The 22,793-nt window shown below is 40.5% G+C and overlaps 1 protein-coding gene across 2 annotated transcripts in view; it reads left to right on the top strand.

Annotated features, from left to right (window-relative positions):
* The first annotated feature begins 1,915 nt into the window (after positions 1-1,915).
* The window catches only part of LOC117669135 (cathepsin D), a 37,460-nt gene continuing 16,582 nt past the window's right edge, over positions 1,916-22,793 (top strand). Inside the window, exons 1-5 of one of the 2 annotated variants that reach the window (XM_034423329.3) lie at positions 1,916-2,095; positions 9,829-9,973; positions 17,145-17,268; positions 18,866-18,984; positions 19,815-20,014. In XM_034423329.3, coding sequence (XP_034279220.1) covers positions 2,037-2,095; positions 9,829-9,973; positions 17,145-17,268; positions 18,866-18,984; positions 19,815-20,014 — 647 coding nt within the window. In that variant the 5' untranslated portion in view covers positions 1,916-2,036. Of the gene's footprint in view, positions 2,096-4,321; positions 4,571-9,828; positions 9,974-17,144; positions 17,269-18,865; positions 18,985-19,814; positions 20,015-22,793 lie in introns of those variants that run through there. The other variant, XM_034423330.3, reaches the window with a different exon arrangement.

The raw sequence follows: 22,793 nt of genomic DNA, 5'->3' as shown, positions 1-22,793 counted from the left end.
TGCTGCAACAGTTGTAATTATGAAAAATGGTCATTTCAGTTTTTAATGTTGTTGTAACTTTGAACAGTCACTAAATGAACTGCTGTAAATCAAGGACTCTATTACAGATAGCCCTCAATTTACAAATGACTGCTTAGTGACTGAAATTACAACTGGCCTCCCCAAAACTACTTTCAACCCAGATTCAAAGTTTCTATGGTGGCCCACCCCCCCCCTACAGGGAGCCACAGTCATATGGTCATATTTTGGCTGCTTGGCAACTAGCCTGCATTTACAGCTGTTTGTACCATTCCCTGATCACATGACTGTGCTTTGCGATGGTTATTTTGTTTTTGCTTTTTTGCCAGAAACTGGCATTTTTTTCCAGTTTCTGGTAAAAAATACCCATTAAAGAAAATGGGTTCACTTAATGACCATCGCAAAAAAAAGGACATAAAATCAGGCATGGCCACACGGTGACCAGCTTAACAAAAAGCACAATTTATGACTGTAATTCCCAGCTCAATTATTGATGTAAGTTGAGGACTATATATATATATATACAGAAGAGAATGGGACTTTCAGGCAAAACAGATGCTAATATTGGCCTTAAGTTCAAGAAAGACTTTAATTTGCAAAATGAAAAAGTGAGTCATTCTTGAGTCCTTTCAGGTTAGCTGTTTCGCTCTGCCTAACATAATCAGCAACTGCAGCTGCCTCATAGCTGCAAGCAGTTCACAATTCGTTGTCTCCAAAAGCCTTGAGCGTTTCCTCAAACCCTACCTTAGTGGCTATAAAAATTTTGAAGTGAGATTGAGATAAAATAATAAATAGACTGGGGATTGTTGCAGTAACTTCATTTTAATGAAATGTAGTTTTCGTTCTCACCTGAACAAAAGGTTTGCAACATCAAACCCTCGGAAGACTTAATAATTAAAAAAGTATTGGACTGAGCTGAAACGAACAAGATGACACTTGAGCTGAAAGGACTGATGGATTTGGAATATTATATAATATGGGAGAAGTTGTATAAATGGATTGAGAATTTAGTTAGTAGGACTGAATTTAGTTAGAATGTATAGAGTGTAAGTGAAATATGGTAATATGTCATGTAAATGGTCACAGTCATGCACAAACTTTCTTCTTTTGTATTTTAATTGTTGAAAATCAATAAAATATTTATTAAAAAGAAAGAAAGAAAGAAAATAATAATAAAGCCTCATCAATTGCTACAATAGAGAAAAAATTACAACATTAAATTAAGGAGACATCAGAACTAGGAACCATTATTTTATCAAACTTGGGTATGTTTTACGGTTTATCTCAATGGCTAGATTATAGTGGTGAGAGAGAGGGGGGGAGAGGGAGAGGGAGAGGGAGAGGGAGAGAGAATTTTTGTATGTATAGTACCTATCTCTTTGTGTCCCAGATTTATATAAGCGTACTTACCTGATTTTGTTTTTTTAAAAAATAAAATAAAATAAAAACAGAAAACAGAGGGGGATTTCCCAGTTTTTCTCCACTGATTCATATAATACTTTCTGCTGTCAAATTAATCTCTCTGTCCTGATGGCAAGAGACATATCACACCCACAATAGCTCTACCTGTTTAAGGGCTTCAAGGAAAATTATTTTGTTTTTGAACCCTAAGATTTTGCATGCCACAAACATGGAACCCCACAAGTGCTAGCCAAACATTAAGGAATCTGCTTTCTGACTGAGCTCACCTGACGACCAAGGAGATTCAGAGCTATCAAAGTTCACTGCTCATTAATCAGAGTGGCAAAGCATTTTTGCTCAGGTGCTCTTAGCCAATTGAAACATGAGCCCCAATAATTACATAGAATAGAGGCGGTAAACCCCAGCAGTCCTAACCAGTCAGGATCTACAACTCACATTCCTGGGCCCTATGGGCGAGGCAATAATGTTACTCCCCAGCCAGTGCAAATATACTTCTCCATCCCCAAGAAAAATAATCCAGGTGCAGTCAGGACACACAGAAGGAATTCCCGCTGGAAACTGAACTGAAGGAAACTGAAGGTCTGAACCAACGGAAGATGGGAGGCAGAATCTGGATCATAATGCTGCTGGCAATTGGGATTGAAGGGCAAATCCGGTGAGATAATGCAAGATGGTTATTGAACTCTGAGCGGCAGAGGAGTACTTAGCAGATAGGATAGCCTCTTTTAGTTTCAGATGCTACAGCTGGGCTGGACCAGTTACAGTAGTTCCCAACTTCCTAGCTAGCACGATGAATTCTGTAAACTGTAGTCCTCATCCTTTGGAGGTTATCATCTTAAGGGGGATTTAGAAACTTGTGGCTTTAGGGACCCTTGATCAAGAAAGAAGAATATGATTGCAGAGAATTTGAAGAATCAAGTTATAGGGGCACACAGCTTGCATTTCAAGGAAGAGGTCTGTGCAAGCCACCAACTGTGAACCCAGAATATGGGATCTGGGATAGCTAGAGGTAATTTGAAAAATAAAGTGGCCTAGTGATTAGAAAGGAGGTCTCTGTGAAGTTAACTTATGATCTACTTTTTCCTTTTTTTGTGCTGGGCTAGAGAGGAAGATCCTAGCTGGAAATTGTGGAATTTGTAGTTTCGATAAATCTGGAGATCACCTGATTGTGGAAACTTAGATTAAAACAATAGTTGTCACTCAAACTGACGGATAATATTATGATCAGGACTCTTCCGTCACATGAAGGGTGCTGACAGCTTAACATGTGAATCTGAGGCTGTCCATATGTGGTTAGACTCTTAACGCCCAGCTTTAACCAGCATGTTGGGAGTTGTACCTTAGTAATATCTGGAAAAGCAGAAGTTCTGCCACATCTGAAATTTCAGATGTGAGATTAAAGAAAAGGGACTTTCCATCATATGCAGGAAAGTGTCCTCAAAGGAGGCAGGAGAAATAAAAATGCAGAGATTCCAAATAAAAATAAAATATATATATTGCAGTGCTTCTCAATCTTGGCAGCTGGAAAATGGATGGGCTTCAACTCCCAGAATTCCCCAGCCAGCTAGTCTTCAGCTAGGCTGGCTAGGAAATTCTGGGAGTTGAAATCCTTTCGTCTTCCAGCTGCCAAGGTTGAGAATCACTGATATACTGAATAACCAGTAGTTGGTAGTAAAAGCACACCCTGCCTTAACAAAGATTTTAGAAATTGGGATGTCTCAAACACTTGAAAAGAAATGAAATTAAACAGGTTAGAAGAGAAAAACTTTAGACAAAACTTGAGAGAACTCTTTGGTTCTTTAAAAGAATAAGGGAGGGTTAAACTGAATTTTAGGCTTGCAGTTGGCCAGAAAACAAATTGCTGGATTAGGATGCTAATAGCCCCAACTGAGAGTCCCCTCTTAATTGAAAATCCCTCTAGCACGTGTCCAGTTTCAAGATAAAACAATGACCTTGAAATTACCCATCCATATTAAGCAGCTGAGTAGCTAAGCAGAAACATATGGTTCCAAACTCAACTGAGACCGATTACATTTTTACTTAAATTATTGTACAAGCCAATTTGGAAGTCCAAATTTAAACAAGTATACATTTTGTCCTCTTTCAGTTTAGTCCTTCATCTTTTTTAATGATAGGTAAGAGTTTTCCTTAGGTTTAATGTAGATTTCTCCCACTTTTGATAGAGGTATGCAATTTCAGATTCCATTGGGTTAGAATTCTGGGAGTTGAAGTCCATACAGCTTAAAATTGCCAAGGATAAGAAAGACTACAGTAGCATGATTACAAAATAAATAAGAGTTGATCTTGACTCAAAAGAGGTGTTGCAACTTTTAATAGCATGTAAATAAATGTGAACTTTATATTATGTTGCTACTGTAAGGTACCTTTAGAGCAGGGGTGTCGAACTCAAGGCCTGTAGGCCGGATCTAGCCATAGAGTGCTTAGATCTGGCCTGTGGGGCCACTCTGGAAACATTGAAGGACTGGCCCGTGGTACCTCTGTCAGCGAAAATGGAACTTGGAGCTGGCGCCTGCAGTCCTCCCAGGTTCCATTTTATGACGACCTCCTGCAGCCCTCTACCAGCAAAAATGGAGCATCCCTCCCACCCAAGCTCCGTTTTCACTGGCAGAGGGCTAGCAAAACAAACTAAAAGCAAAACAAAAAGAGAAATGTTTCCCTTTTTGCATTTGAGCATCGAAGAAGAGACAGGAAAGGAGGAATGGAAAGAAGAAAGACAAAGACAAAGAAGGGAAGATAGGAAGAGAGCAAGGAAGGAAAAAGAAGGAAAGAGGGGAAGGAAGAAGAAAAGAGAAGGAAGGAAGGAAGGAAGGAAGGAAGGAAGGAAGGAAGGAAGGAAGGAAGGAAGGAAGGAAGGAAGGAAGGAAGTCCTGTCTTAGCACTTGGCCACCAGCAGCCCTGCTGCCCTTTCACCATCCCCTTGTCTCCTCCTCCTGACCTCTCCTGGTGGTCTCCCATCCTATCGCTGAGGATGCTTTGGTTACAAAGCCAGGTCTACTTGTATTGAGAGGGAGTGGGCTTCCCTCTGACCCACATACTTTGCCCTCCCGCAAACACCATGAGCAACTTGGCCAAGGAGAATGAGAACAGCAGCAGGAGCATCGAGGAGGAGGTAAGCGCCTCTGGGCACCCCCTCTGGGAAGCGGGGCTGGGTTGGGCTGGGCTGTGGGGTCCTGGTGCCCTGGAGTTCGAGGGCTGGGTGCTTGCTCTCCACTGCCTAGAGGTCTGGACAGTCTGCACCACTATCCGGGGGTCCTCTGAGTGGCCTGAGAGGGACAACGAAGCTCCTCTAAAGAACAAGGGTTTGGTGCTCTCCCTGGTCTCACCTTCCTCCACTGGAGACAATGGATCCCCCCCAGCCCCACCTGGACCACTACAGGCACCCCAACACGAGTGATGTCGAACTGGCCATACCCACCCGGCCCCCTGAAATCAAACACAACCCTGATGCGGCCCTCAATGAAATAAAGTTTGACACCCCTGCTTTAGAGAATATTGAAAATCCTCATTATCCCATTTAGGATAGGTCTGGAGTCTCTTGGATATCAGCAATACATTATTTTACTGGAGATTAGAAATAGAAAGAAAAATAGTACTGGTGGTGGTTGTTTTTTTTTTAATTTAGTGAAATTTGTGCACTTTTCATTGCATCCATCCATCCATCAGATAAATTAGGAAAAGAAGCTCTGTAGTAACAATTAACAGAAATCCATTGTAGTATCAACTCTGGAACAAAATGGTTAAATATATTTTTTTCTTTAACCTAAATAAAAACAAAGAAGCTATGAAACAAATACATAGGATACCCAAAGACTAGTTCGCAAATACTGTAGTGTTTCTGCTGAATAGAAGCTAGAATATCAGGATTAGCTGGAGATTTAGTGTGATTTGCAAATGCTATGCAGAATTTTCATGCTGTTTTGATACATCCAGAAATGTCTTAAAATGAAAAAAACCAAAACATTTCTTTATAAAATAATAATTAAAAAGAAAAGAATTAAACCCAGAAATTTCTACCCCTAAAGGCATTCAAGGAAAACCAGGAACAGAGCTTGATTTTTACCATGACCATACTTCGCAAGGCTTGTCCTCATTTGCACGATAGAACTGCCTGTCATATCTGGTTCATATTAGGGACCTAATCAGAAGCATTAGATCCAACTATATTTGAAATCTACTCACTATTGTACTAAAACATGAGTAGGAAATAATTTCCCCTCTCAAAAATTGCAGGAGGAAAGCAAAGATGCACAACAATTGACTAATTTATTATGTAATTATATTAGTTATTTGTAAGGTAGGTGCTATTTGTTGGAAAACAAGTTGAGGACAGATTCTCCTTGAGAATTCCTATGTGGTCACTAAGATTGACACTGATTTGATGGCACGTAATCAAATCAATCAAGTCTTATTGTTAGGTGAGGGACAAGAGAAGCGGTTGCCAAGCATTCAAATTTTGATCATGTGTCTATGCTTTGAGATGCTTTGAGAGTCACAAGTGTGAAGACCAGGCATAAATCACTTTTTCAGTGCCGTAGTAACTTTGAACAATCTCTAAATGAATACTTGTAAGTTGAAGACTTTGTTTCAGTAGTGGGATTCAGCCAGTTCGCACCACTTTGGGAGAACCGGTTGTTATCTTTCTGAGCAGTTTGGCGAACTGGTTGTTGGAAGAAATCATTAGGGCAGAGAACCGGTTGTTAAATTATTTGAATCCCACCACTGCTTTGTTTATTGCTATTTGCTTAAACAATGATGCTGGGTAGCCATTAGCCTTCATATTGACAATGAATGGGAAATCTTTTGTAGACTGGATACTGCACCTGACATTTGAACACAGGCAGACTAGGGATGTAAAGTCAGTGGGGTCATGACACATATATCGGGGTGTGTGTCCAGAACTGATGTGGGGTCTTTTTGGTTTGGGAAATGAATATTTGAAATGGGGGGTGGAGGCTTTGTTCAGAATGCAGTTAACCCTCTTTAGGTTTTGCTACAGCAGTAACAAGCAGCTATAGCTAGCCTTTGCTCAATATGGAAAAAAAAAACACCCTATGTAGGATCAGACGAAGTTAGTATTTATAGGGTGAATCACTAAAAAAATCCCAAAATGGCTTAGGACCTGGGTACTTGCGGGACCGCCTACTACCACCAATAGCCTCCCACCGGCCGGTACGCTCCCATAGAGAGGGGCTCCTCCGGGTGCCGTCAGCCAAACAATGCCAACTGGTGGCCCCCAGGGGGAGAGCCTTCTCTGTGGGGGCACCTACTATCTGGAACGAGCTCCCCCCAGAGATATGGAGGATCCCGGATCTGCGCACCTTCCGCCGCGCTTTAAAGACCTTACTATTTCACCAGGCCAGCCTGGCCTAATTTTCCCCCTCTTTTATAAAAGATTTTTAATTTTTAAATATCTTTTAGTATTTTATACATTCAATTTTAAATTGGTTTTAAAAGTTTGAGGTTTTAAATTTGTCGGGGCCAAAATTATTTAATTTGATTTTATTCTACTTTTAAATTTTGTATGTATGTGTTTTATTGTTTGGCTGTGCACCGCCCTGAGTCCTTCCGGAGTAGGGCGGTATAGAAATCAAATCAAATCAAATAAATAAATAAATAAATAAAATAAGACAATACCATTTTTGCATTGTTGCCAAGACAAGTTCACAGACACATTCATGAAGATGTGTTCACTTCAAGGGAGACTTTTAAAGTTTAATTTTAAATGTTAGGGTTTACAATACTTATCCTGTGAGTTTCCTACCTCAAAAAGCCAGTCAGTGTAAAACAACTTTTTTTTTGTAGTTGTAGTCCGATCTTTGGAAGTCGCAATCAAATCTGGTAGCTTCATGTAGTGCTAGGGGCCTTAAGATACCTATAACTGCATAAGTAGTCTTATCTATGGCTTAGCCACTATGACAGGGTTCACACAACATACTAAAGCAAAACAGTCATCTTATGGCTTAATGCAGTGTGTGAAGCCAACCTACAACCAACCCTGGAATGGGAGGAAGCTAAAGAAACTCACCTGCATTTTCTCTCAGGGAATAAGAAAGATATGGGGTGCTGCTTGGGTATGACAACTACCATGTTTCCCCAAAAATAAGACCCAACTGGAAAATAAACCCTAGCATGATTTTTCAGGGTACCCATAATATAAACGCTAACCCAAAAATAAGCCCCAGTTAAGATTGTCAGCCAGATGGACGCATTTAGTACCGTATTTCTCCAAAAATAAGACTTAAGCAGAAAATCTGTCTTTTTTGTAGAAAATTAATATAAGACCATGTCTTATTTTCAGGGAAACATGATAAGTGTTAGAAATTCTGTTTATATAAAGCACCACAGAGCAAACAAAGAGTACAGTCACCATTTGCTTTACTGCTCAACTATTTAACTGTAACAGGAAACAGGAAACTCTACTTAGCACAAAAGAGCATCGAGCATATACCATAGATCCGAACTTGTAAATACTGCTATCTACTGGTTGAATACTACTGTAGGTGTTGCATAGAAATACATTCCAACAATACATTTTAATACTAAGCAATATAGGTAGTCCTTGTTTAGTGATCATTGAAAGCAACAATGACACTGAAGAAGTAACTTATGACTGGTTCTCACACTTTTATAACTTTTCACCATCACAGCATTCCCATGGTCATGTGATCAAAATTTGGGTGCTTGACAACTGGCATGTATTTACTATGGTTGTTTGTCGCTAGTTGCAATTTCCCCAGGTGGCTTCTGACAAGCAAAGTCAATGGGAGAAGCTGCACTTGCATAACAACAGCAGTGATTTGTTAACAACTGTGGCAAAAAAAAGGCTGTAAAATTGGGTGTGACTCACTTAACAACCATCTTGTTTAATAACAGAAATTCTGATGCCAATTGTGGTCGTAAATCAAGGACTACTTAAACTTGGAATTGGAGCACTTTCAGGGTTATCATCCAATGAATCTGTCTCTTTTTTTGGGTGGGGGGAGCATTCCCTTTTGGGAAACAAGCACCATGGATTTGCCCAAGATGGATGGCATTAAGCATGGGATGTATCTGACTCACCGATTCAAGATTCCCCCTCCTGTTCTAAAATAATAAGGATCAAATATTTCTGAGATCTATGATTCAAGGATGTTGTAGATGTACAGTGAGGCAGCAATCTAGATCTGCCAGCCAGTTCCTGGTAAGATATATGAACAATGTGGAGGATACCAGTTCAATATACTTTCCTATATGTTGAAGAGATAACTTATCCAGTTGATAACACAACCCAATTCTTCCAGAATAACCCCATTTGCATCCACCAGTTCTGGCTCATCTTCCTCCCTAAAAATCAGATACAATTGACACAAAACAAGAGATTGACTAGTTTAGCTCCTCCCAGGGGGTTATGAGAAGATACCTGGTGTCTTACGAACTATCAACCTGGTGCCGGAGCACACCAGTCTATGACTTACTCAGCACTGATTAAGGATACTAGGTAGCTACAATTAATTCATCTGCCCAGCCCTGTTGCTGCCTACAGGTGGGTGATGCCCAAGTATCAGTGTTAATTAAAAAATCTCTCACTACATGTGTAAGGATTTATCTCTCTCCCTTTATGGCTAATATTGTCTCATGTGGGTAGGTGAGAGAGAGTTGAGGAATGTTGGATGAAAAATGCCAAGCTAACTCTACAGAGTTCTGAACACAGTAATGCCAGATGGACAAGAAATTTATGACTCTAATTCAATGATTTAAAACCCCAATCCAAGGAAATAATCAACCCTAGAGTTTGATTTTCCCATTTTACTTTTGAAATATTCTTTAACATCTTTAACAACTGTCCAAACAGCATACACTAGAAGAAAACAAACCTTGCTTGAATCTACTTCATCCTAAACCAGAATCCTGTTTCATTTTTCATAGCTCAGCAGGTAGTGTGAATCTGATCAATTATGGGTTTTTTAAATAAATCCTGTCCTGTAGGACCATTAGACCAAATAAAATAATTTCAATTTGTAGATTGTGTGCCCTCAATCAGGTCCGTACACCTTTCACCATCCAGAGAACTGAATTTCATGAGGGGAGAGGTTGCAAATAATCCAGTTTAAAGTGAGGAAGAATGCTAAGGGGTAAAAGGGTTACCTTAAATCCCACCCCTTCCATGAGGAAAGAATCCATATCTTTGGTTGTACCTAATCTTGGGGGCTCTGGGAAATCATGTGAACCTACTGGGATTTATAGTTTTCATTTCTGTCCTAGATTTTTGTCAAATCATCAAATAATTGACTTATTATAATGGTGGTGATATTTTTGATAGCAAGAATATCATACCCTACATTACTTTTAACTCCCCCCCTCTTCTATCTGCTTTCTATTCCCTTGCAGGATCCCTCTGCAGAAATTTCCATCTGTCCGAAACCGGTTTGGCCAATCAGGGCTTCCCATTGCTGAAGTATTAAGGCGAGGTGGACTAAGAACTGGAAAACCACCAGCTACAACTTCTGTCACTCGTCTCCACAACTACATGGACGTATGTTTTCTTAATAGAGGGCATAAGCTTATGATTACATTTCAGAGTGTTGCAGTGGTAAATGAAGGGCCTCTGTACCCAAGTATAATGATGCCAAAATACCAAAACCTGGGGGTCAAATCATTGGATAAATTTGAGGAGATTCAAGCCCATCCTCAACTATGGAAAATTAATCTCTTTCAGCCCAACCTACTCTATTGTTGTGGGATAAATTGAAGAAAGACCCTATGTAAGCTACCATGAGCTTTTTGAAAGAAAAGCAAGTTACAAATCCACCAAATAAATTAATGGGTCTGCGAGGGAAGGAATCTTAGCTGCTGGATAGAGTCTCAAGAACTGTGTCTTTGTTCAAGCAATAGAGATAACCCACAGTGATCTGATTTGGTTAGTTGTATTGTGGGAATTCAGTCACTGTAGTTAGTGAATGGCTTGGCTTCTTCTTGCTCCTTATAATACTCAACAGATGACACTTCAACGAATAGTAATGTTGTGAGATGTACTGTATAAACCAGCTAACTAACCAAATGTAAGTGTTGTTGGGTTAAACAAAGGAACCTTACAGATAATTCTCAATTTACGATTTCAATTGGGACTAGAAATCCAATCATAAGTTATTACACTCATAACAGGGGTGAAATCCAGCGGGTTCTGATAGGTAGCAGAAATTTTGAGCAGTTCGGAGAACCGGCAAATACCACCTCTGGCTGGCCCCAGAGTGGGGTGGGAATGGAGATTTTGCAGTATCCTTTCCCTGCCAGGCCCACCAAGCCACTCCCACCAAGCCACACCCACAGAACCGGTAATAAAAAATATGGATTTCACCACTGACTCATAAGTCAAGGTACCCATATTTATTTTTTCATTTTTTTCATTTTATTAAATTTGAATACCGCCCTACTCCTGAAGGACTCAGGGCGGTGAACAGGCACAAAATAAAACACATAAATACAAAAGTTAAAAAACATAATTAAAACCAAATTAAATAATTTTGCCCGAGACAATTAAAATTCCCAATAATTTAAAACAAATTAAAATTTCACTTTAAAATTTAAAAGAAGGGGAGAAAATTAGGCCAGGATGGCCTGCTGGAATAGGAGTGTCTTCAAAGCACGGCAGAAGGTGCGCAGATCCGGGATCCTCCGTATCTCCGGGGGGAGCTCGTTCCAGATAGTAGGTGCCCCCACAGAGAAGGCCCTCCCCCTAGGGGCCGCCAGTTGACATTGTTTGGCTGACAGCACCTGAAGGAGCCCCACTCTATGAGAGCGTACCGGCCGGTGGGAGGCTGTTTGTGGTAGTAGGCGGTCCCGTAAGTAGCCAGGTCCTAAGCCATGGAGCGCTCTAAAGGTGGTAACCAAAACCTTGAAGCGCACCTGGAAGACCACCGGGAGCCAGTGCAGCTCGCGCAGGAGAGGTGTCACACAGGAGCACCATGTTGCTCCCATAACCACCCGTGCGGCCGCACTCTGCGCCAGTTGGAGCCTCTGGGTGCTCCTCAAGGGGAGCCCCATGTAGAGAGCGTTACAATAGTCCAGGCGGGAGGTGACGAGGGCATGAGTGACTATGTGTAGGGAGTCCCGATCCAGAAAGGGATGCAACTGGCGAATCAGGCGAACCTGATGAAAGATCCTCCTGGTCACGGCCGTCAAGTGCTCTTCTAAAGACAGCCGTGAATCCAGGAGGACGCCCAAGTTGCGAGCCCTCTCCGTGGGGGCCAGCGATTCGCCCCCAATAGTCAGCGATGGCGTCAACTGACTATATCGGGATGTCGGAAACAACAGCCACTCGGTCTTGGATGGGTTGAATCTTGGATGGTATGACCTGACCCATTGTTTTTATAGTGATCCTCAAACAAATCACCATAGTTAAGTGAAGTTAAGTAAAGTGAACCCCAGCAAAAATGTTGCAAACATGGTCATGTGATGACCATGGGATGCTGCGATTGGTCATAAAGGTGAACCAGTTGCTAAGCACTCAAAATGCAGGACCACGGTGAAGAGGAGGTATTTTACAATGGCCGGAAGTTATTTACTGCCATAAAGTATCCAATCCAAACCCTAACCCTAACCCTAACCCTCACTCTTAATGACCACATAGCTAGAACTTCTCTAGGATGATCTGTCCCCAACATGGTCCTTCAGGTGTCCCAATGGTGCACCTAGTGCCGTTGTAACTGAGTCCATCCTCCTTGCTCTTGATCACACTTTTTCTTTTTTCTTCCATTTTTGGTGGAAGGCTTCCCGTGAGAACTAAGCCTTTGCATAATGTGTCCAAAATATGATAACTTGAGCCCGATCGTTTGTGCCTTGGGTGAAAACTTTATTTTCTTTGTTTTCTTGTTGTTTATGGTATTCTGAGGTGTCTTCTCCAACACCAAAGCTCAAAATAATCAAGAATCTTTCTATCCTGCATCTTCAAAGTCTAACTTTAATTTCCATAGCATGTCACAGAGAAAATCATTGCAAGCACAATTCTGATCTTTGTAGATATAGACACATCCCAGCCTACAGTATGAATATATTTTTCTGACCTTCATTGCTATCCTAACAAAATGCCAGCCTGTGAAATATTTCTTGAGTGTTACTTTTTTATTGCTTGCTCACTGGTGAAAAGCAGAAACCATCTGCCATATCAATAGCAGCATTGTTCATAACGGTCATAAAATGGGGCAAAATTCACAATAAATGTTTCACTTAGCAACATAAATTTTGGGCTCAATTGTGGTTCTAAGTTGAAGACTACCTGTATACACTTATGTTCTTCCAATATATGTTCTTCACTAAATATATGTTCATTATACAGTAAATCCAGTTCCCTTTGCTATGTTCTTTACAGACTGTGGCTTCCAGTCCTGTATATAAATTTTGCACAAGACCAGTAAATTGTTCTACAATTTCTGGTTTTCTCAGGAAATACCACAGTTGGACATGACACAATCAATCATGACACAATCAAAAGATCTTTCTATAATCAATTAAGCACAAACTGACTTTTTAAAATCCTTTCGCTTTCTCAATTTTCTAGTGAGCATCACCAATAATCTTTCTTGGTCCTCGGATTTTTGTAAAGCTAAACTAATGTCCGTGCAGGGCTCTAATCTGAATGATCTGGATGATCCTAAGTATTATTTTGCTAGTATGTGCAATCAAGGATACTGTACAATAGTTTGCATGCCCTCTTAGATCTTCTTTCTTTGATATAGGTAATATATTAATCTTTTCCACTCTCTTTACCATTTTCTCTTTCTCCAGATTTGCTTGCATATTTTGGTTAGAACCTTTACAGATTCTTCTCCTCTTCAAAGTGTTGATTTAATTGCATATTTTAGTACTAGAGATTCTTGGAAATACCTTGAAAAATTTATTCGTTGTTGAGATCCCTAAATTCCTCTCATCTTTCTTTGATCTTCTTTGAATCAGTTACTGTATATACATTGACATTCTTTACCATATTAATTTAAACCTCCTTCTGAGTTTGGAAAGATTTTGAAAGACTTTCCTTGGGTTTCTATGTCAGTTTCTCTCTTCAATGCCTTTGCAGATATACAGGTAGTCCTCGAGTTATGAATGTGTTGGAGCCTGCCCATTCCATTCATACCTCGAGGATCCGTGGGAGTGAATCTCATACTTTGAACGAGATCACTCCCTGCTTTCACCCACGCATTCGCTAATTTAATGCATGGGCGAGTGCATGATTCGTTAAGTGCACATGAGGTATCTCAGAATGGGGATGGCCATGGGGGCAGGGGGGCTAATGATGGAACAGGCCCAAGGCCTCCCCACCCACTAAGATACCTCATGCTTCCCCCTCCCTGCCGCACCGGACTTACTTACCTTGCAAAGATCTGTCTCTTCTCTGCCACCGTTTCATTCTCTTTGAGGAAGAGGAGAGCTCCTGGGCACAAAAAGTATTTGTGGTACCTGTCTCCTTCTCCTCTCCACTCCTCTCCCCTCCTTCAACTCCTTTCTGCCACCACTGGGACAATTTTTGCCCAAATGGGGCCTTTGAAAACAGAGGGATTCGCTCCATTTTGAAATGCCCCATAAGCATCTATGAGACCTTTGAAAATGGAGGGATTTGCTCCATTTTCAAAGGCCTCATAGAGGCCTTGGGGCCATTTCAAAATGGAGTCAATCCCTCCATTTTCAAAGGCCCCATTTACAAGCAGATGAAGCTTCCAGTCTCCATCCGATCTCTGTCTGGGTAAAAGTGTCCCAGTGGCAGAAAAGAGTTGGGGGGGGGGGGGAGCAGGAGACAGGCACCACAAACTCTTTTCATGCTGAGAATGAAAGTTTCTGGGGTCCATGATCTCATGAGAGTTCAGGCACCCATTCTCTGCAAAAGAGGACGGGTGCCTGAACTCATGCAGTATTACAGCATCCAGGAGCTTCCATCAACTCTCATCTCCCTCAAAAGCAAAAAAACCTGTGACAAAGAGGAGACAGATCTTGTAGGGTAAATTAGTCGGGCGCTGCAGGATGGGAGGGGGAAGAAGTTGTGGGGAGCGGGGACTGGGGGAATAGGGAGAATGTTGGAGACCCCTGCAGTCATTTGTAAGGGTGAATAACTGTTGTGGTGCTGCAACATTCATAATTTTGGGACTTGCTTGTAAACACTAGGGGGCGCTTATCTCATAACATTGAATGGGTGCTAAATGAACGCTCCTAATCTGGGGATTAGTTGTAATGACAAATACTGTTTCTTGTCTCTTTAACAGTTTTCTGAATATCTTTGTTATGTTCTTTCCTAAAATATTTATCTTTCTTGGCTTTGCTTCTTGGTAATTTTCATCCTTTGTTCTGAAATCCAATAGTTTTCTTCTGTTTCTTCATCTTTGGCAATCTCTTTTTATATAATCCTTTTTTAAATTTATTCCACAGTTTCTCTAGCTATTTTATCAATGAGTTCAGGATTATGGAAAGTGGCTGGCTTTGTTTTTCTAATTTGTTTGGTTTGGAATCTGCACAATATTGGTTGGTTGAAGACTGGGCTAGCAATGAAGATATTATAGGATTGTCAGACAGAGATTAGTCACTTTCCTGCTTAATTTTTCTTTCCTGGATTATACAAACCAATTGTGGTTTTTTCCTACCCTCTGCAGCTTCCAACCCCAGGCAGCACATCTAGCTTGCATGTTCTATAAATTTCAAATTAAACTTAACCATAAAACTTTTCTTCTTTTTCTGCATCAGTGATTGGAGCATGAATTTATATAATAATCATAATATTAAACTGTTGTCCATGATGTCGTATTAAATTTACCTGGTTAATGATTGTATTGTTCCCAAGTACAGGTAGTCCTCAACTTACAACCGGTCACTTAATGATCATTCGAAACTCTGACAAACCTGTTTGGGGTTACTTATAATCTAGATTCGAGATTTCAACAGTCAGGACTGCCTGTACTATTCCTTTCTATAAAAGCAAGGGCATTCCTTCTTTGCTTTTCATGTCCTGAATAATTAAAAATATGATCTTCTGATTCTCCAATCCATTTCAATTTACTGATGCCTAATATGTTATTTATATGCAGTTTATTTCTTATCTCTGTATCAAAGTTTTCTATGTTCATGATTCTTGCATTCTGTATTCCCATTGTCAATTCTTCTTTGCAGCTTCAGATCTTCTTTTCCTGCATGACATCATCAGAAACTAAACATCTGGAAGGCAACTTCCAATCTAACCCCATCATAAACATCATTAGTGTTCAGAAATATCCTCATTAGTATATCAGGTACCATTTGACCTGGGTGCTCATCATTCATTGATGACTATGTCATCAATCACTTCTATCTTATTTATCCATGTAGTTTTTCCTAGTAAAATGCAGAAGTGGCTGACACCTGCCTTCTCTAACAAAGCTTAAAATGATGCCCTTCCTGTTGTGGTTAAGGTGATCACCCATCTCCAGCATCTTCCTGTATTGCTGCTGCTGAATTTAGGTGCCTGCTCTCTTTAGTTGAGTAGCTGGAGTGACCTTAGATGACTTTAATGAAAGAATACACTTGGCATACATTCCCTCCAAAGAACATCACTTACCCTGACATAATGAGGTAGGATTCAAGGATATCTACTATTAGAAAGAGGTTCTAGATAACTTTAAAATAACCTTAATATTCCAGTCCCCCAATCAAGCAAATTTAGATAAAAACCTTTAACTCCCATTTTGATTGCCATCTGAAAAACAAAAGACCAGTATGCTAAAAAATCTGTCAAATAAATGTTGCAGTATGGGAGATTCAGCTGTGTTCTCTTCTCCTCAAGAAGAGAATTATGTATTTATTTCTTCTCTTTCTCATGCTAATGGATTTTTTTTTCAGCTGACTTTGTCATGTAATTACTGAGTGTGCTTGTTCCTCATTTGCTGTTCTTCTCCTTTTCCTCTTCTTTAAGATTAATGTTTCTGAAGTGCTTGAATTCTTCTGCAAATGTCAGTTTTTCTGTGTCTGGTGCTATATTTCTGTTTTGCCTTTGGCGATTGCCATATTGGATACAAAAAGATTGGCACTCAGAATGAGTTTGTTATTGGTGTATTTACTTAATTTACAATTACATTTTTTTTCTCTAGACCAGTGTTTCTCACCCTTGACAATTTTAAGATGTGTGAACTTCATCTCCCAGAATACTCTACCTAGCCCATGTAGAATTCCCCACCTAGCAGTTATGGACTTGAACTCCCAGAATGCCCCACCTAGCACATGTGGACTTGAACTCCCAGAATAAGCTACCTAGGCCATGTGGAATTCCCCACCTAGCAGTTATGGACTTGAACTCCCAGAATGCCCCACCTAGCACATGTGGACTTGAATGCCTCAACTAGTACATGCAGACTTCTTCCAGGAGTTGAAGTCCACACATCTTAAAGTTGCCATGGTTGAATGATGCTGCATTAGACAATCAAGGTAGCCTACATGGCAATAGGGGTAGGGGTAAGGAACCTTTGTGAGATAGGTTGGGCTAGAAGAGAATGTCTATTCCAACAACACTCAATGATCTGAACTTAGATCCCACAATTCTGTTTCAGCATCAAATTAGTCCTCTCTATTTAAGGATGATAAACAAATAAATAAGGACAATAACTAGATAAAATAATGTCGTAGATAAAGACATTGGTTCAAGTCATTATAAAATGCTGACCCTTTTGTTTTCTTCTTCTTTTCTTGCTATATACCAGGCCCAATACTATGGGCAAATCTGTCTTGGAACCCCCAAACAATGCTTCAACGTCGTCTTTGATACTGGCTCATCCAACCTGTGGGTGCCTTCTTCCAAATGTTGCCTGATACATTTGGCATGCTGTAAGAACATCATACCCTCAACTGATTCTTGAGACTAGAGTGGAATGCATGGGGAAGAGTTGCTCAAGAGAAATGTGCATGCTAATGCACCCAAAATGTTATGCAGGCTTTTCTTAAAATTACAAACTGATGTGGCAGTAGGATGAACCAGATGAGAAAATTATAAATATAACCATCGTTACAGTAATCCATTCCTCTCTTAGAGAAGTAGAAGGATTACTTGGTCAGCCAAATTCTCTCCAGTTGTCAACTTAGTGGTAAAAGAACAGTTTTATCATGGGAGACTTTGGCCTGGTTCACAGGCAACATCAAACCAAAGAAGCCACAGTAATGTATGAATTCAACACAGGGAAGATTTGGAAGGGCAGAATGCCTTTCTCTCCTGGAAAGATAGTTCACTTTGAAATCAGAACAAAACCATTCATGATTTGATCATGGATGGATCCTAGCTGGTGTCAAAACTGAGACCCAAGAAATAATGCTAGTGTCATTGTATGGGTTCCATTTCTCCCATCAGGGTTTTCCCTGGTGGGACAGATAAGGTTAGGTATGGGTGGTCTTTGTTGTGGCCCATAACAATTACAGCCTTCATCAAGATGCCTATGAAAAAAAATAATTATATTGAATATATAAGGATAGTGAGTAGTCTCAGTGACTCTTTGGGACTTGCTTGTCTCTTATAACCTAGGAATTCATATCAGCCATGAAAACTGCAGGCTTTTCTGAGGAGTGTTAGGACAGTAAAGCATATTGCTGATCACATGCTAGGTTTGGTCTTATGCTCCAATTAGGGGAATGTTGTGTGCAATTGAAATCTTTTGCATCCAAGCTGATGGAGTTATTTGGGGGTGGGGGGGAATGGTGATCATATTACAACTACCTGTAGTATTTTTTTGGTGTGCCAGTATAATATAGATCCGTGATGGCGAATCTATGGCACATGTGCCACAGGTGGCACACAGAGCCATATCGGTGGGCACGCGAGCTCAGCTCTGGCGTACATGCACGCGCTGGCCAGCTGATTTTCGGGCCTTTTGGGCCTACCGGAAGTCAGGAAAAAGGCTGTTTCCGGCCTCCGGAGGGCCTCTGGGGAGGTGGGGAAGGCCGTTTTCGCCCTCTCCAGCCTCCTAGAAAGGCTCTGGAGCCTGGGGAGAGCAAAAAATGGGCCTACCTTGCCATCACATGCCAAAAGTGGGGAGAATGTGGGGGGGAGTCGCATGTGTGGGGGGCAGGGGGCATAGAATTATGGGTGTGGGCACATGTGCAAGTGACTCCCCCTGCATTCCCCCCACTTTTGGCACGCAATGGCAAAAAGGTTAGCCATCACTGGTATAGATCATGGGTGAAAAAACTTGCAACATCACGTTGCTATCATGTGATGTATCATGACTTTTTTCCCTTCACAGAGTTGGGGTGGGCATGGCCTGCATGTGACACATCCGGCCCGCAGGCCGCCAGTTTGACACCCCTGCTATAGACTATATGTTGGGAAATATCAGTGGTATAAGCCATAAAGTAGATTAGCATGGAGAGAAGGGAAGGGAAGCCCTAGCCCAGTCTGTTCTCTGTACACAATTAATGGCTTTTTCTCCATCAGGGGTACACAAACATTACCGTTCCCTGTTTTCCTGCACCCACAAGGCCGATAAAAGCAAATTCGAAATTCACTATGGAAGCGGTAGCCTTAAAGGATTCTTAAGCCGGGATGTCCTCAGGGTGAGTATTGGAAGCTGACAGAATCTGGTTCTCAGAAATAAATAGGTTTAATGCAGGAAGGGAGGGATTAAGAAGGAAATACAAGGGCATATTTTTCCTTTCCTGAAGATAAAATTTAGTTTTCTTCTGAATGAGATTTCTATACCATTTATTTCATATTCTCTTTCCAGTGACAAGCCTCAGATCTGTAACATGCAATCTAAGACAGAATGAAATAGTTTCTCTTCAATTCTTAGATAACTTTTAATGAAGGCGTATGAAGCTTGGGAGCAGGACAAAGAAACAGCTTTGAAATATTTGCAGGGTTTTTTTCATTACACTAAATCAATAACATCAGCCTACAAATTCATGCATCCTTAAGATACCAGCTATTGGGAGACACTGGTGTTTGGCCAAAATGTGGACTCCAGCATCATTTTGGGGGACCATAACAAAGTCTGCCATTTTGACTTTTCGACCATCCCCTGTGGATATCCCTGCTAGTTTTCTAAAACACTGAAAACCATAACTCCTGATTGATGAAGGATCAGATTGGTTATACTTAAGTAATAATAATATAATTATCTGTTACGTGATAAAAGGCAGGGATGTCTACCATGTGTGGTGAAAATAAGTCAAAATGGGGGTCATGAAGACTTGACTGAGACTTTTTCCATTTTTATATGCATTGCAGTAAATTTTGACAAGTCATATACTGTACCAAGGTTAACTGACCATACGACGGACATAAAAACCAGGCAGTTTTCATTGTACTTGGGGTTCATATCTTATGCACACCCTTTGATAAATGATACAGAAGACAAAATGCTGTGTATTTTCTTTCTCTTCAGATTGGCAACGTCACCGTTAAGAATCAGACCTTTGCGGAGGCTACTGATTTGCCAGGCTTGGTTTTTGTGGCTGCCAAATTTGACGGTATCATGGGATTGGGTTATCCTTCCATCTCAGTAAACAACATCACCCCACCCTTTGATAACATGATGAAGGCAAAACTTCTGAAAAACAATGTCTTCTCATTCCATCTTTGCAAGTATGCATCTTTCTGCTGTCGACATCACCTCCTCCCTGATATTTATTTATTTATTTATTTATTTATTATTTATTTATTTAATTTGTTAACAAGTACAAGGAAACAGTATCAGTACAGATGTAAACATGGACACATGAAAACGGTACAAATAAATGGATATAAATAAGCAAAACATAGCCATAAATACATAAAATGAGTACATATAAATGGGGACAGTAGGACAGGGACGGTAGGCACGCTGGTGCACTTATGCACACCCCCTTAGGGACCTCTTACGAAACATGTAAGTAGGGTTGCCAGGTGTCCACTATTTGAGCGGACAGTTCGCTTTTTTCACATTATGTTCACTATTTTTTTTCACAAAATAGTGGACATTTTTTTATTCAAAAGCTTTATGATGAAATGGTACGTAATCTAAAGCTGTACAGTCTAAGAGAATAAGGATAGGAGAATCACGTTTTGTCTTTTTTTTCATAAGTTAAAATGAGACAAAGATCGAATATCCATTGAACTCAATTCTCCGAAAAAATTAATAAGATTAAAATAAATATATATTATAAAATTATGTACAGTTCACATTTTTAAAATGTATTGTAGCTTGTGTTGACTGACCTAAAATGGCATGTTAAAATGTTTGTAAGAAAATATATAATTTAATTGTAAAAAGTTTTTTTATTTTTTTAACTACTTAAACACCCCCCCCCCCCGCTTGTCCGTTATTTTTTGGAAGCAGACCTGGCAACCCTACGTGTAAGGTCCACGGTAGACAGTTTAAAGTAAAAGGTATGAGGGTTAGAGAAACTAACAACAGGATTAGGTAGAGTATTCCAGACATTTACTACTCTATTGCTGAAGTCGTATTTTCTACAATCAAGATTAGAGCAGATTACATTTAGTTTGAATCCATTGATAGCCCTTGTGTTATTGTGGTTGAAGTTAAAGTGGTCATCAACAGGTAGGACATTTACAGTAGATAATCTTGTGTACTAAGATTAGGCCGTAACAAAGACAGCGTAGTTCAAAGTTATCCAGGCCTAAAATTTCACGCCTGGTGGTATAAGGAATTTTATTGTGAGCAGAGGACTTGAGTACTCTTCTTGTAAAATATTGTCCAAAGCAGAAGACTTCCCAAGCCCCATCCCCTGGGTTTCATTTTTTATGAGAGTTTGGGGATTGGCATCAACAATTGGCATCCAACCTATATAGCCTTGTGCTATAGTGACAGGGCTGTCAAACTTCCGGCCCATGGGCCAGATGCGTCACACACTGGCCATGCCCACTCCCATTACAGCCTTCCAGATGTATCACTCCTACCCAGGAGGATAGTTTGTTTTGTAATTGGTTTAATAGTCTACTTCCAACTGACTCACTAAGAGCAATTCAGGATTTCAAAATATCTCATAGTACACAATTATCAGCTGTTGAATACAATGTGAGCATTACCATATTATATAGAATAACAGACAACATCTTTTACATACAAGTGGGATGTGGAACATCTCCATTCATTCTTAATTGTCTCTCTTCCAATGTTGGGCCATTCCTTTTGTCTCTTAGCTTCGCCTTATGATGTCTTCTGCCACTGAGACCCTCCTTTTTGCAGTTATTTCAAACTATTTCAGTTGCCAGTTAAACCCCCTACTCCCAGTATGTGGCTGTATGTGGATGTGAGAAAGGTAGTCCTTGACTTATGACAGTAATGGAACCTGCGCATTACAATTGTACGTCATGACTGTTGTAAAACAGTCCATCACGTAACCAGGCCCATTTTTAAAATCTTTTTTTTTTTTGCAGGAATCCTTAAGCTAATTAGGTAAAGCAAATGCTGTGGTCATAAAGCAAAGACCTCAATTATAAAGCAAACCCATTCTTCACTATGGGCCATTTTTGCAGAAAACTGGAAGCCAATTTTCAGCAAAAACATTGTAAACGGTCATGTTACATATGGCCATAAATGCCGGCAGATTGCCGAGCACCTGACATGTGGTCATGTGGCTATGGGGAGGGGAAAGGCCCAGCTATTGGAACTATTGGAGCCAGGTTGTAATTACCTTTTGGGGTGGGGGGAGAGAATCTGTCATATAACTTTGAACAATCATTAAGCAATTGACCATTAGTTGAGGACTATCTGTAGTGGGAATTGTAGTCCAGGCAAGAAAATATTGTTACCAACCTTCCAGTAGCCACTCTCTCAGCCATCAACCCTGGAGGACTACTCCCCATATTTCTTGGCCTGAGTCCTCTCTCCAACTGGCCAGTCAGGTTGGTTTCTTTTTCTGATCCACCTCCCTGGTAGTGGATCCACAACAGGAACACATTCTTGTGCTTTCCCAGGGTATCCAGGGACAGGGGTCAAAAATGCCAAGATGGAGGCTGCCAGTCTGTAGCCAAAGCTCCCCCCATTTTATTACCTGTTGCTTGTGCAATGCAAATTAAAAGAACAAGGCTTTATTGTGAGGTCCTAGCTACCCTCTTGACTTTTTTTGACTGTTCTGGCAGAACTGAGAGTAATCCTTCTGATTACAGGTAGAATTACAACCTTCATTTAGCAACCGTTCAAAACTTCAATGGCATTGAAAAAAGGTTTATGGAGATTCTCAGTCATCTAGGTCATAGTTGTCCCAAAGGTGCTTTTTCAAGAGGCAGCTGGACTTTCTGGTTTTTCTTTTTTTGAACAGCTGAAGAAGCTTCTTGGATGAGAAGCGAAACCAGCTGCCTCTTGAAAAAGCATCTTTGGCACTGAAAAAAAGCGCCTTACCATTAGTTCTTCAGTTTACAA

Source organism: Pantherophis guttatus, chromosome 4 (genome assembly GCF_059756535.1).
Source record: "Pantherophis guttatus breed Tessera chromosome 4, ASM5975653v1, whole genome shotgun sequence".
NCBI lineage: Eukaryota > Metazoa > Chordata > Lepidosauria > Squamata > Colubridae > Pantherophis > Pantherophis guttatus.
The sequence above is the reverse complement of the archived record's forward strand: the minus strand, read 5'-3'. Positions and strand labels throughout refer to the sequence as shown.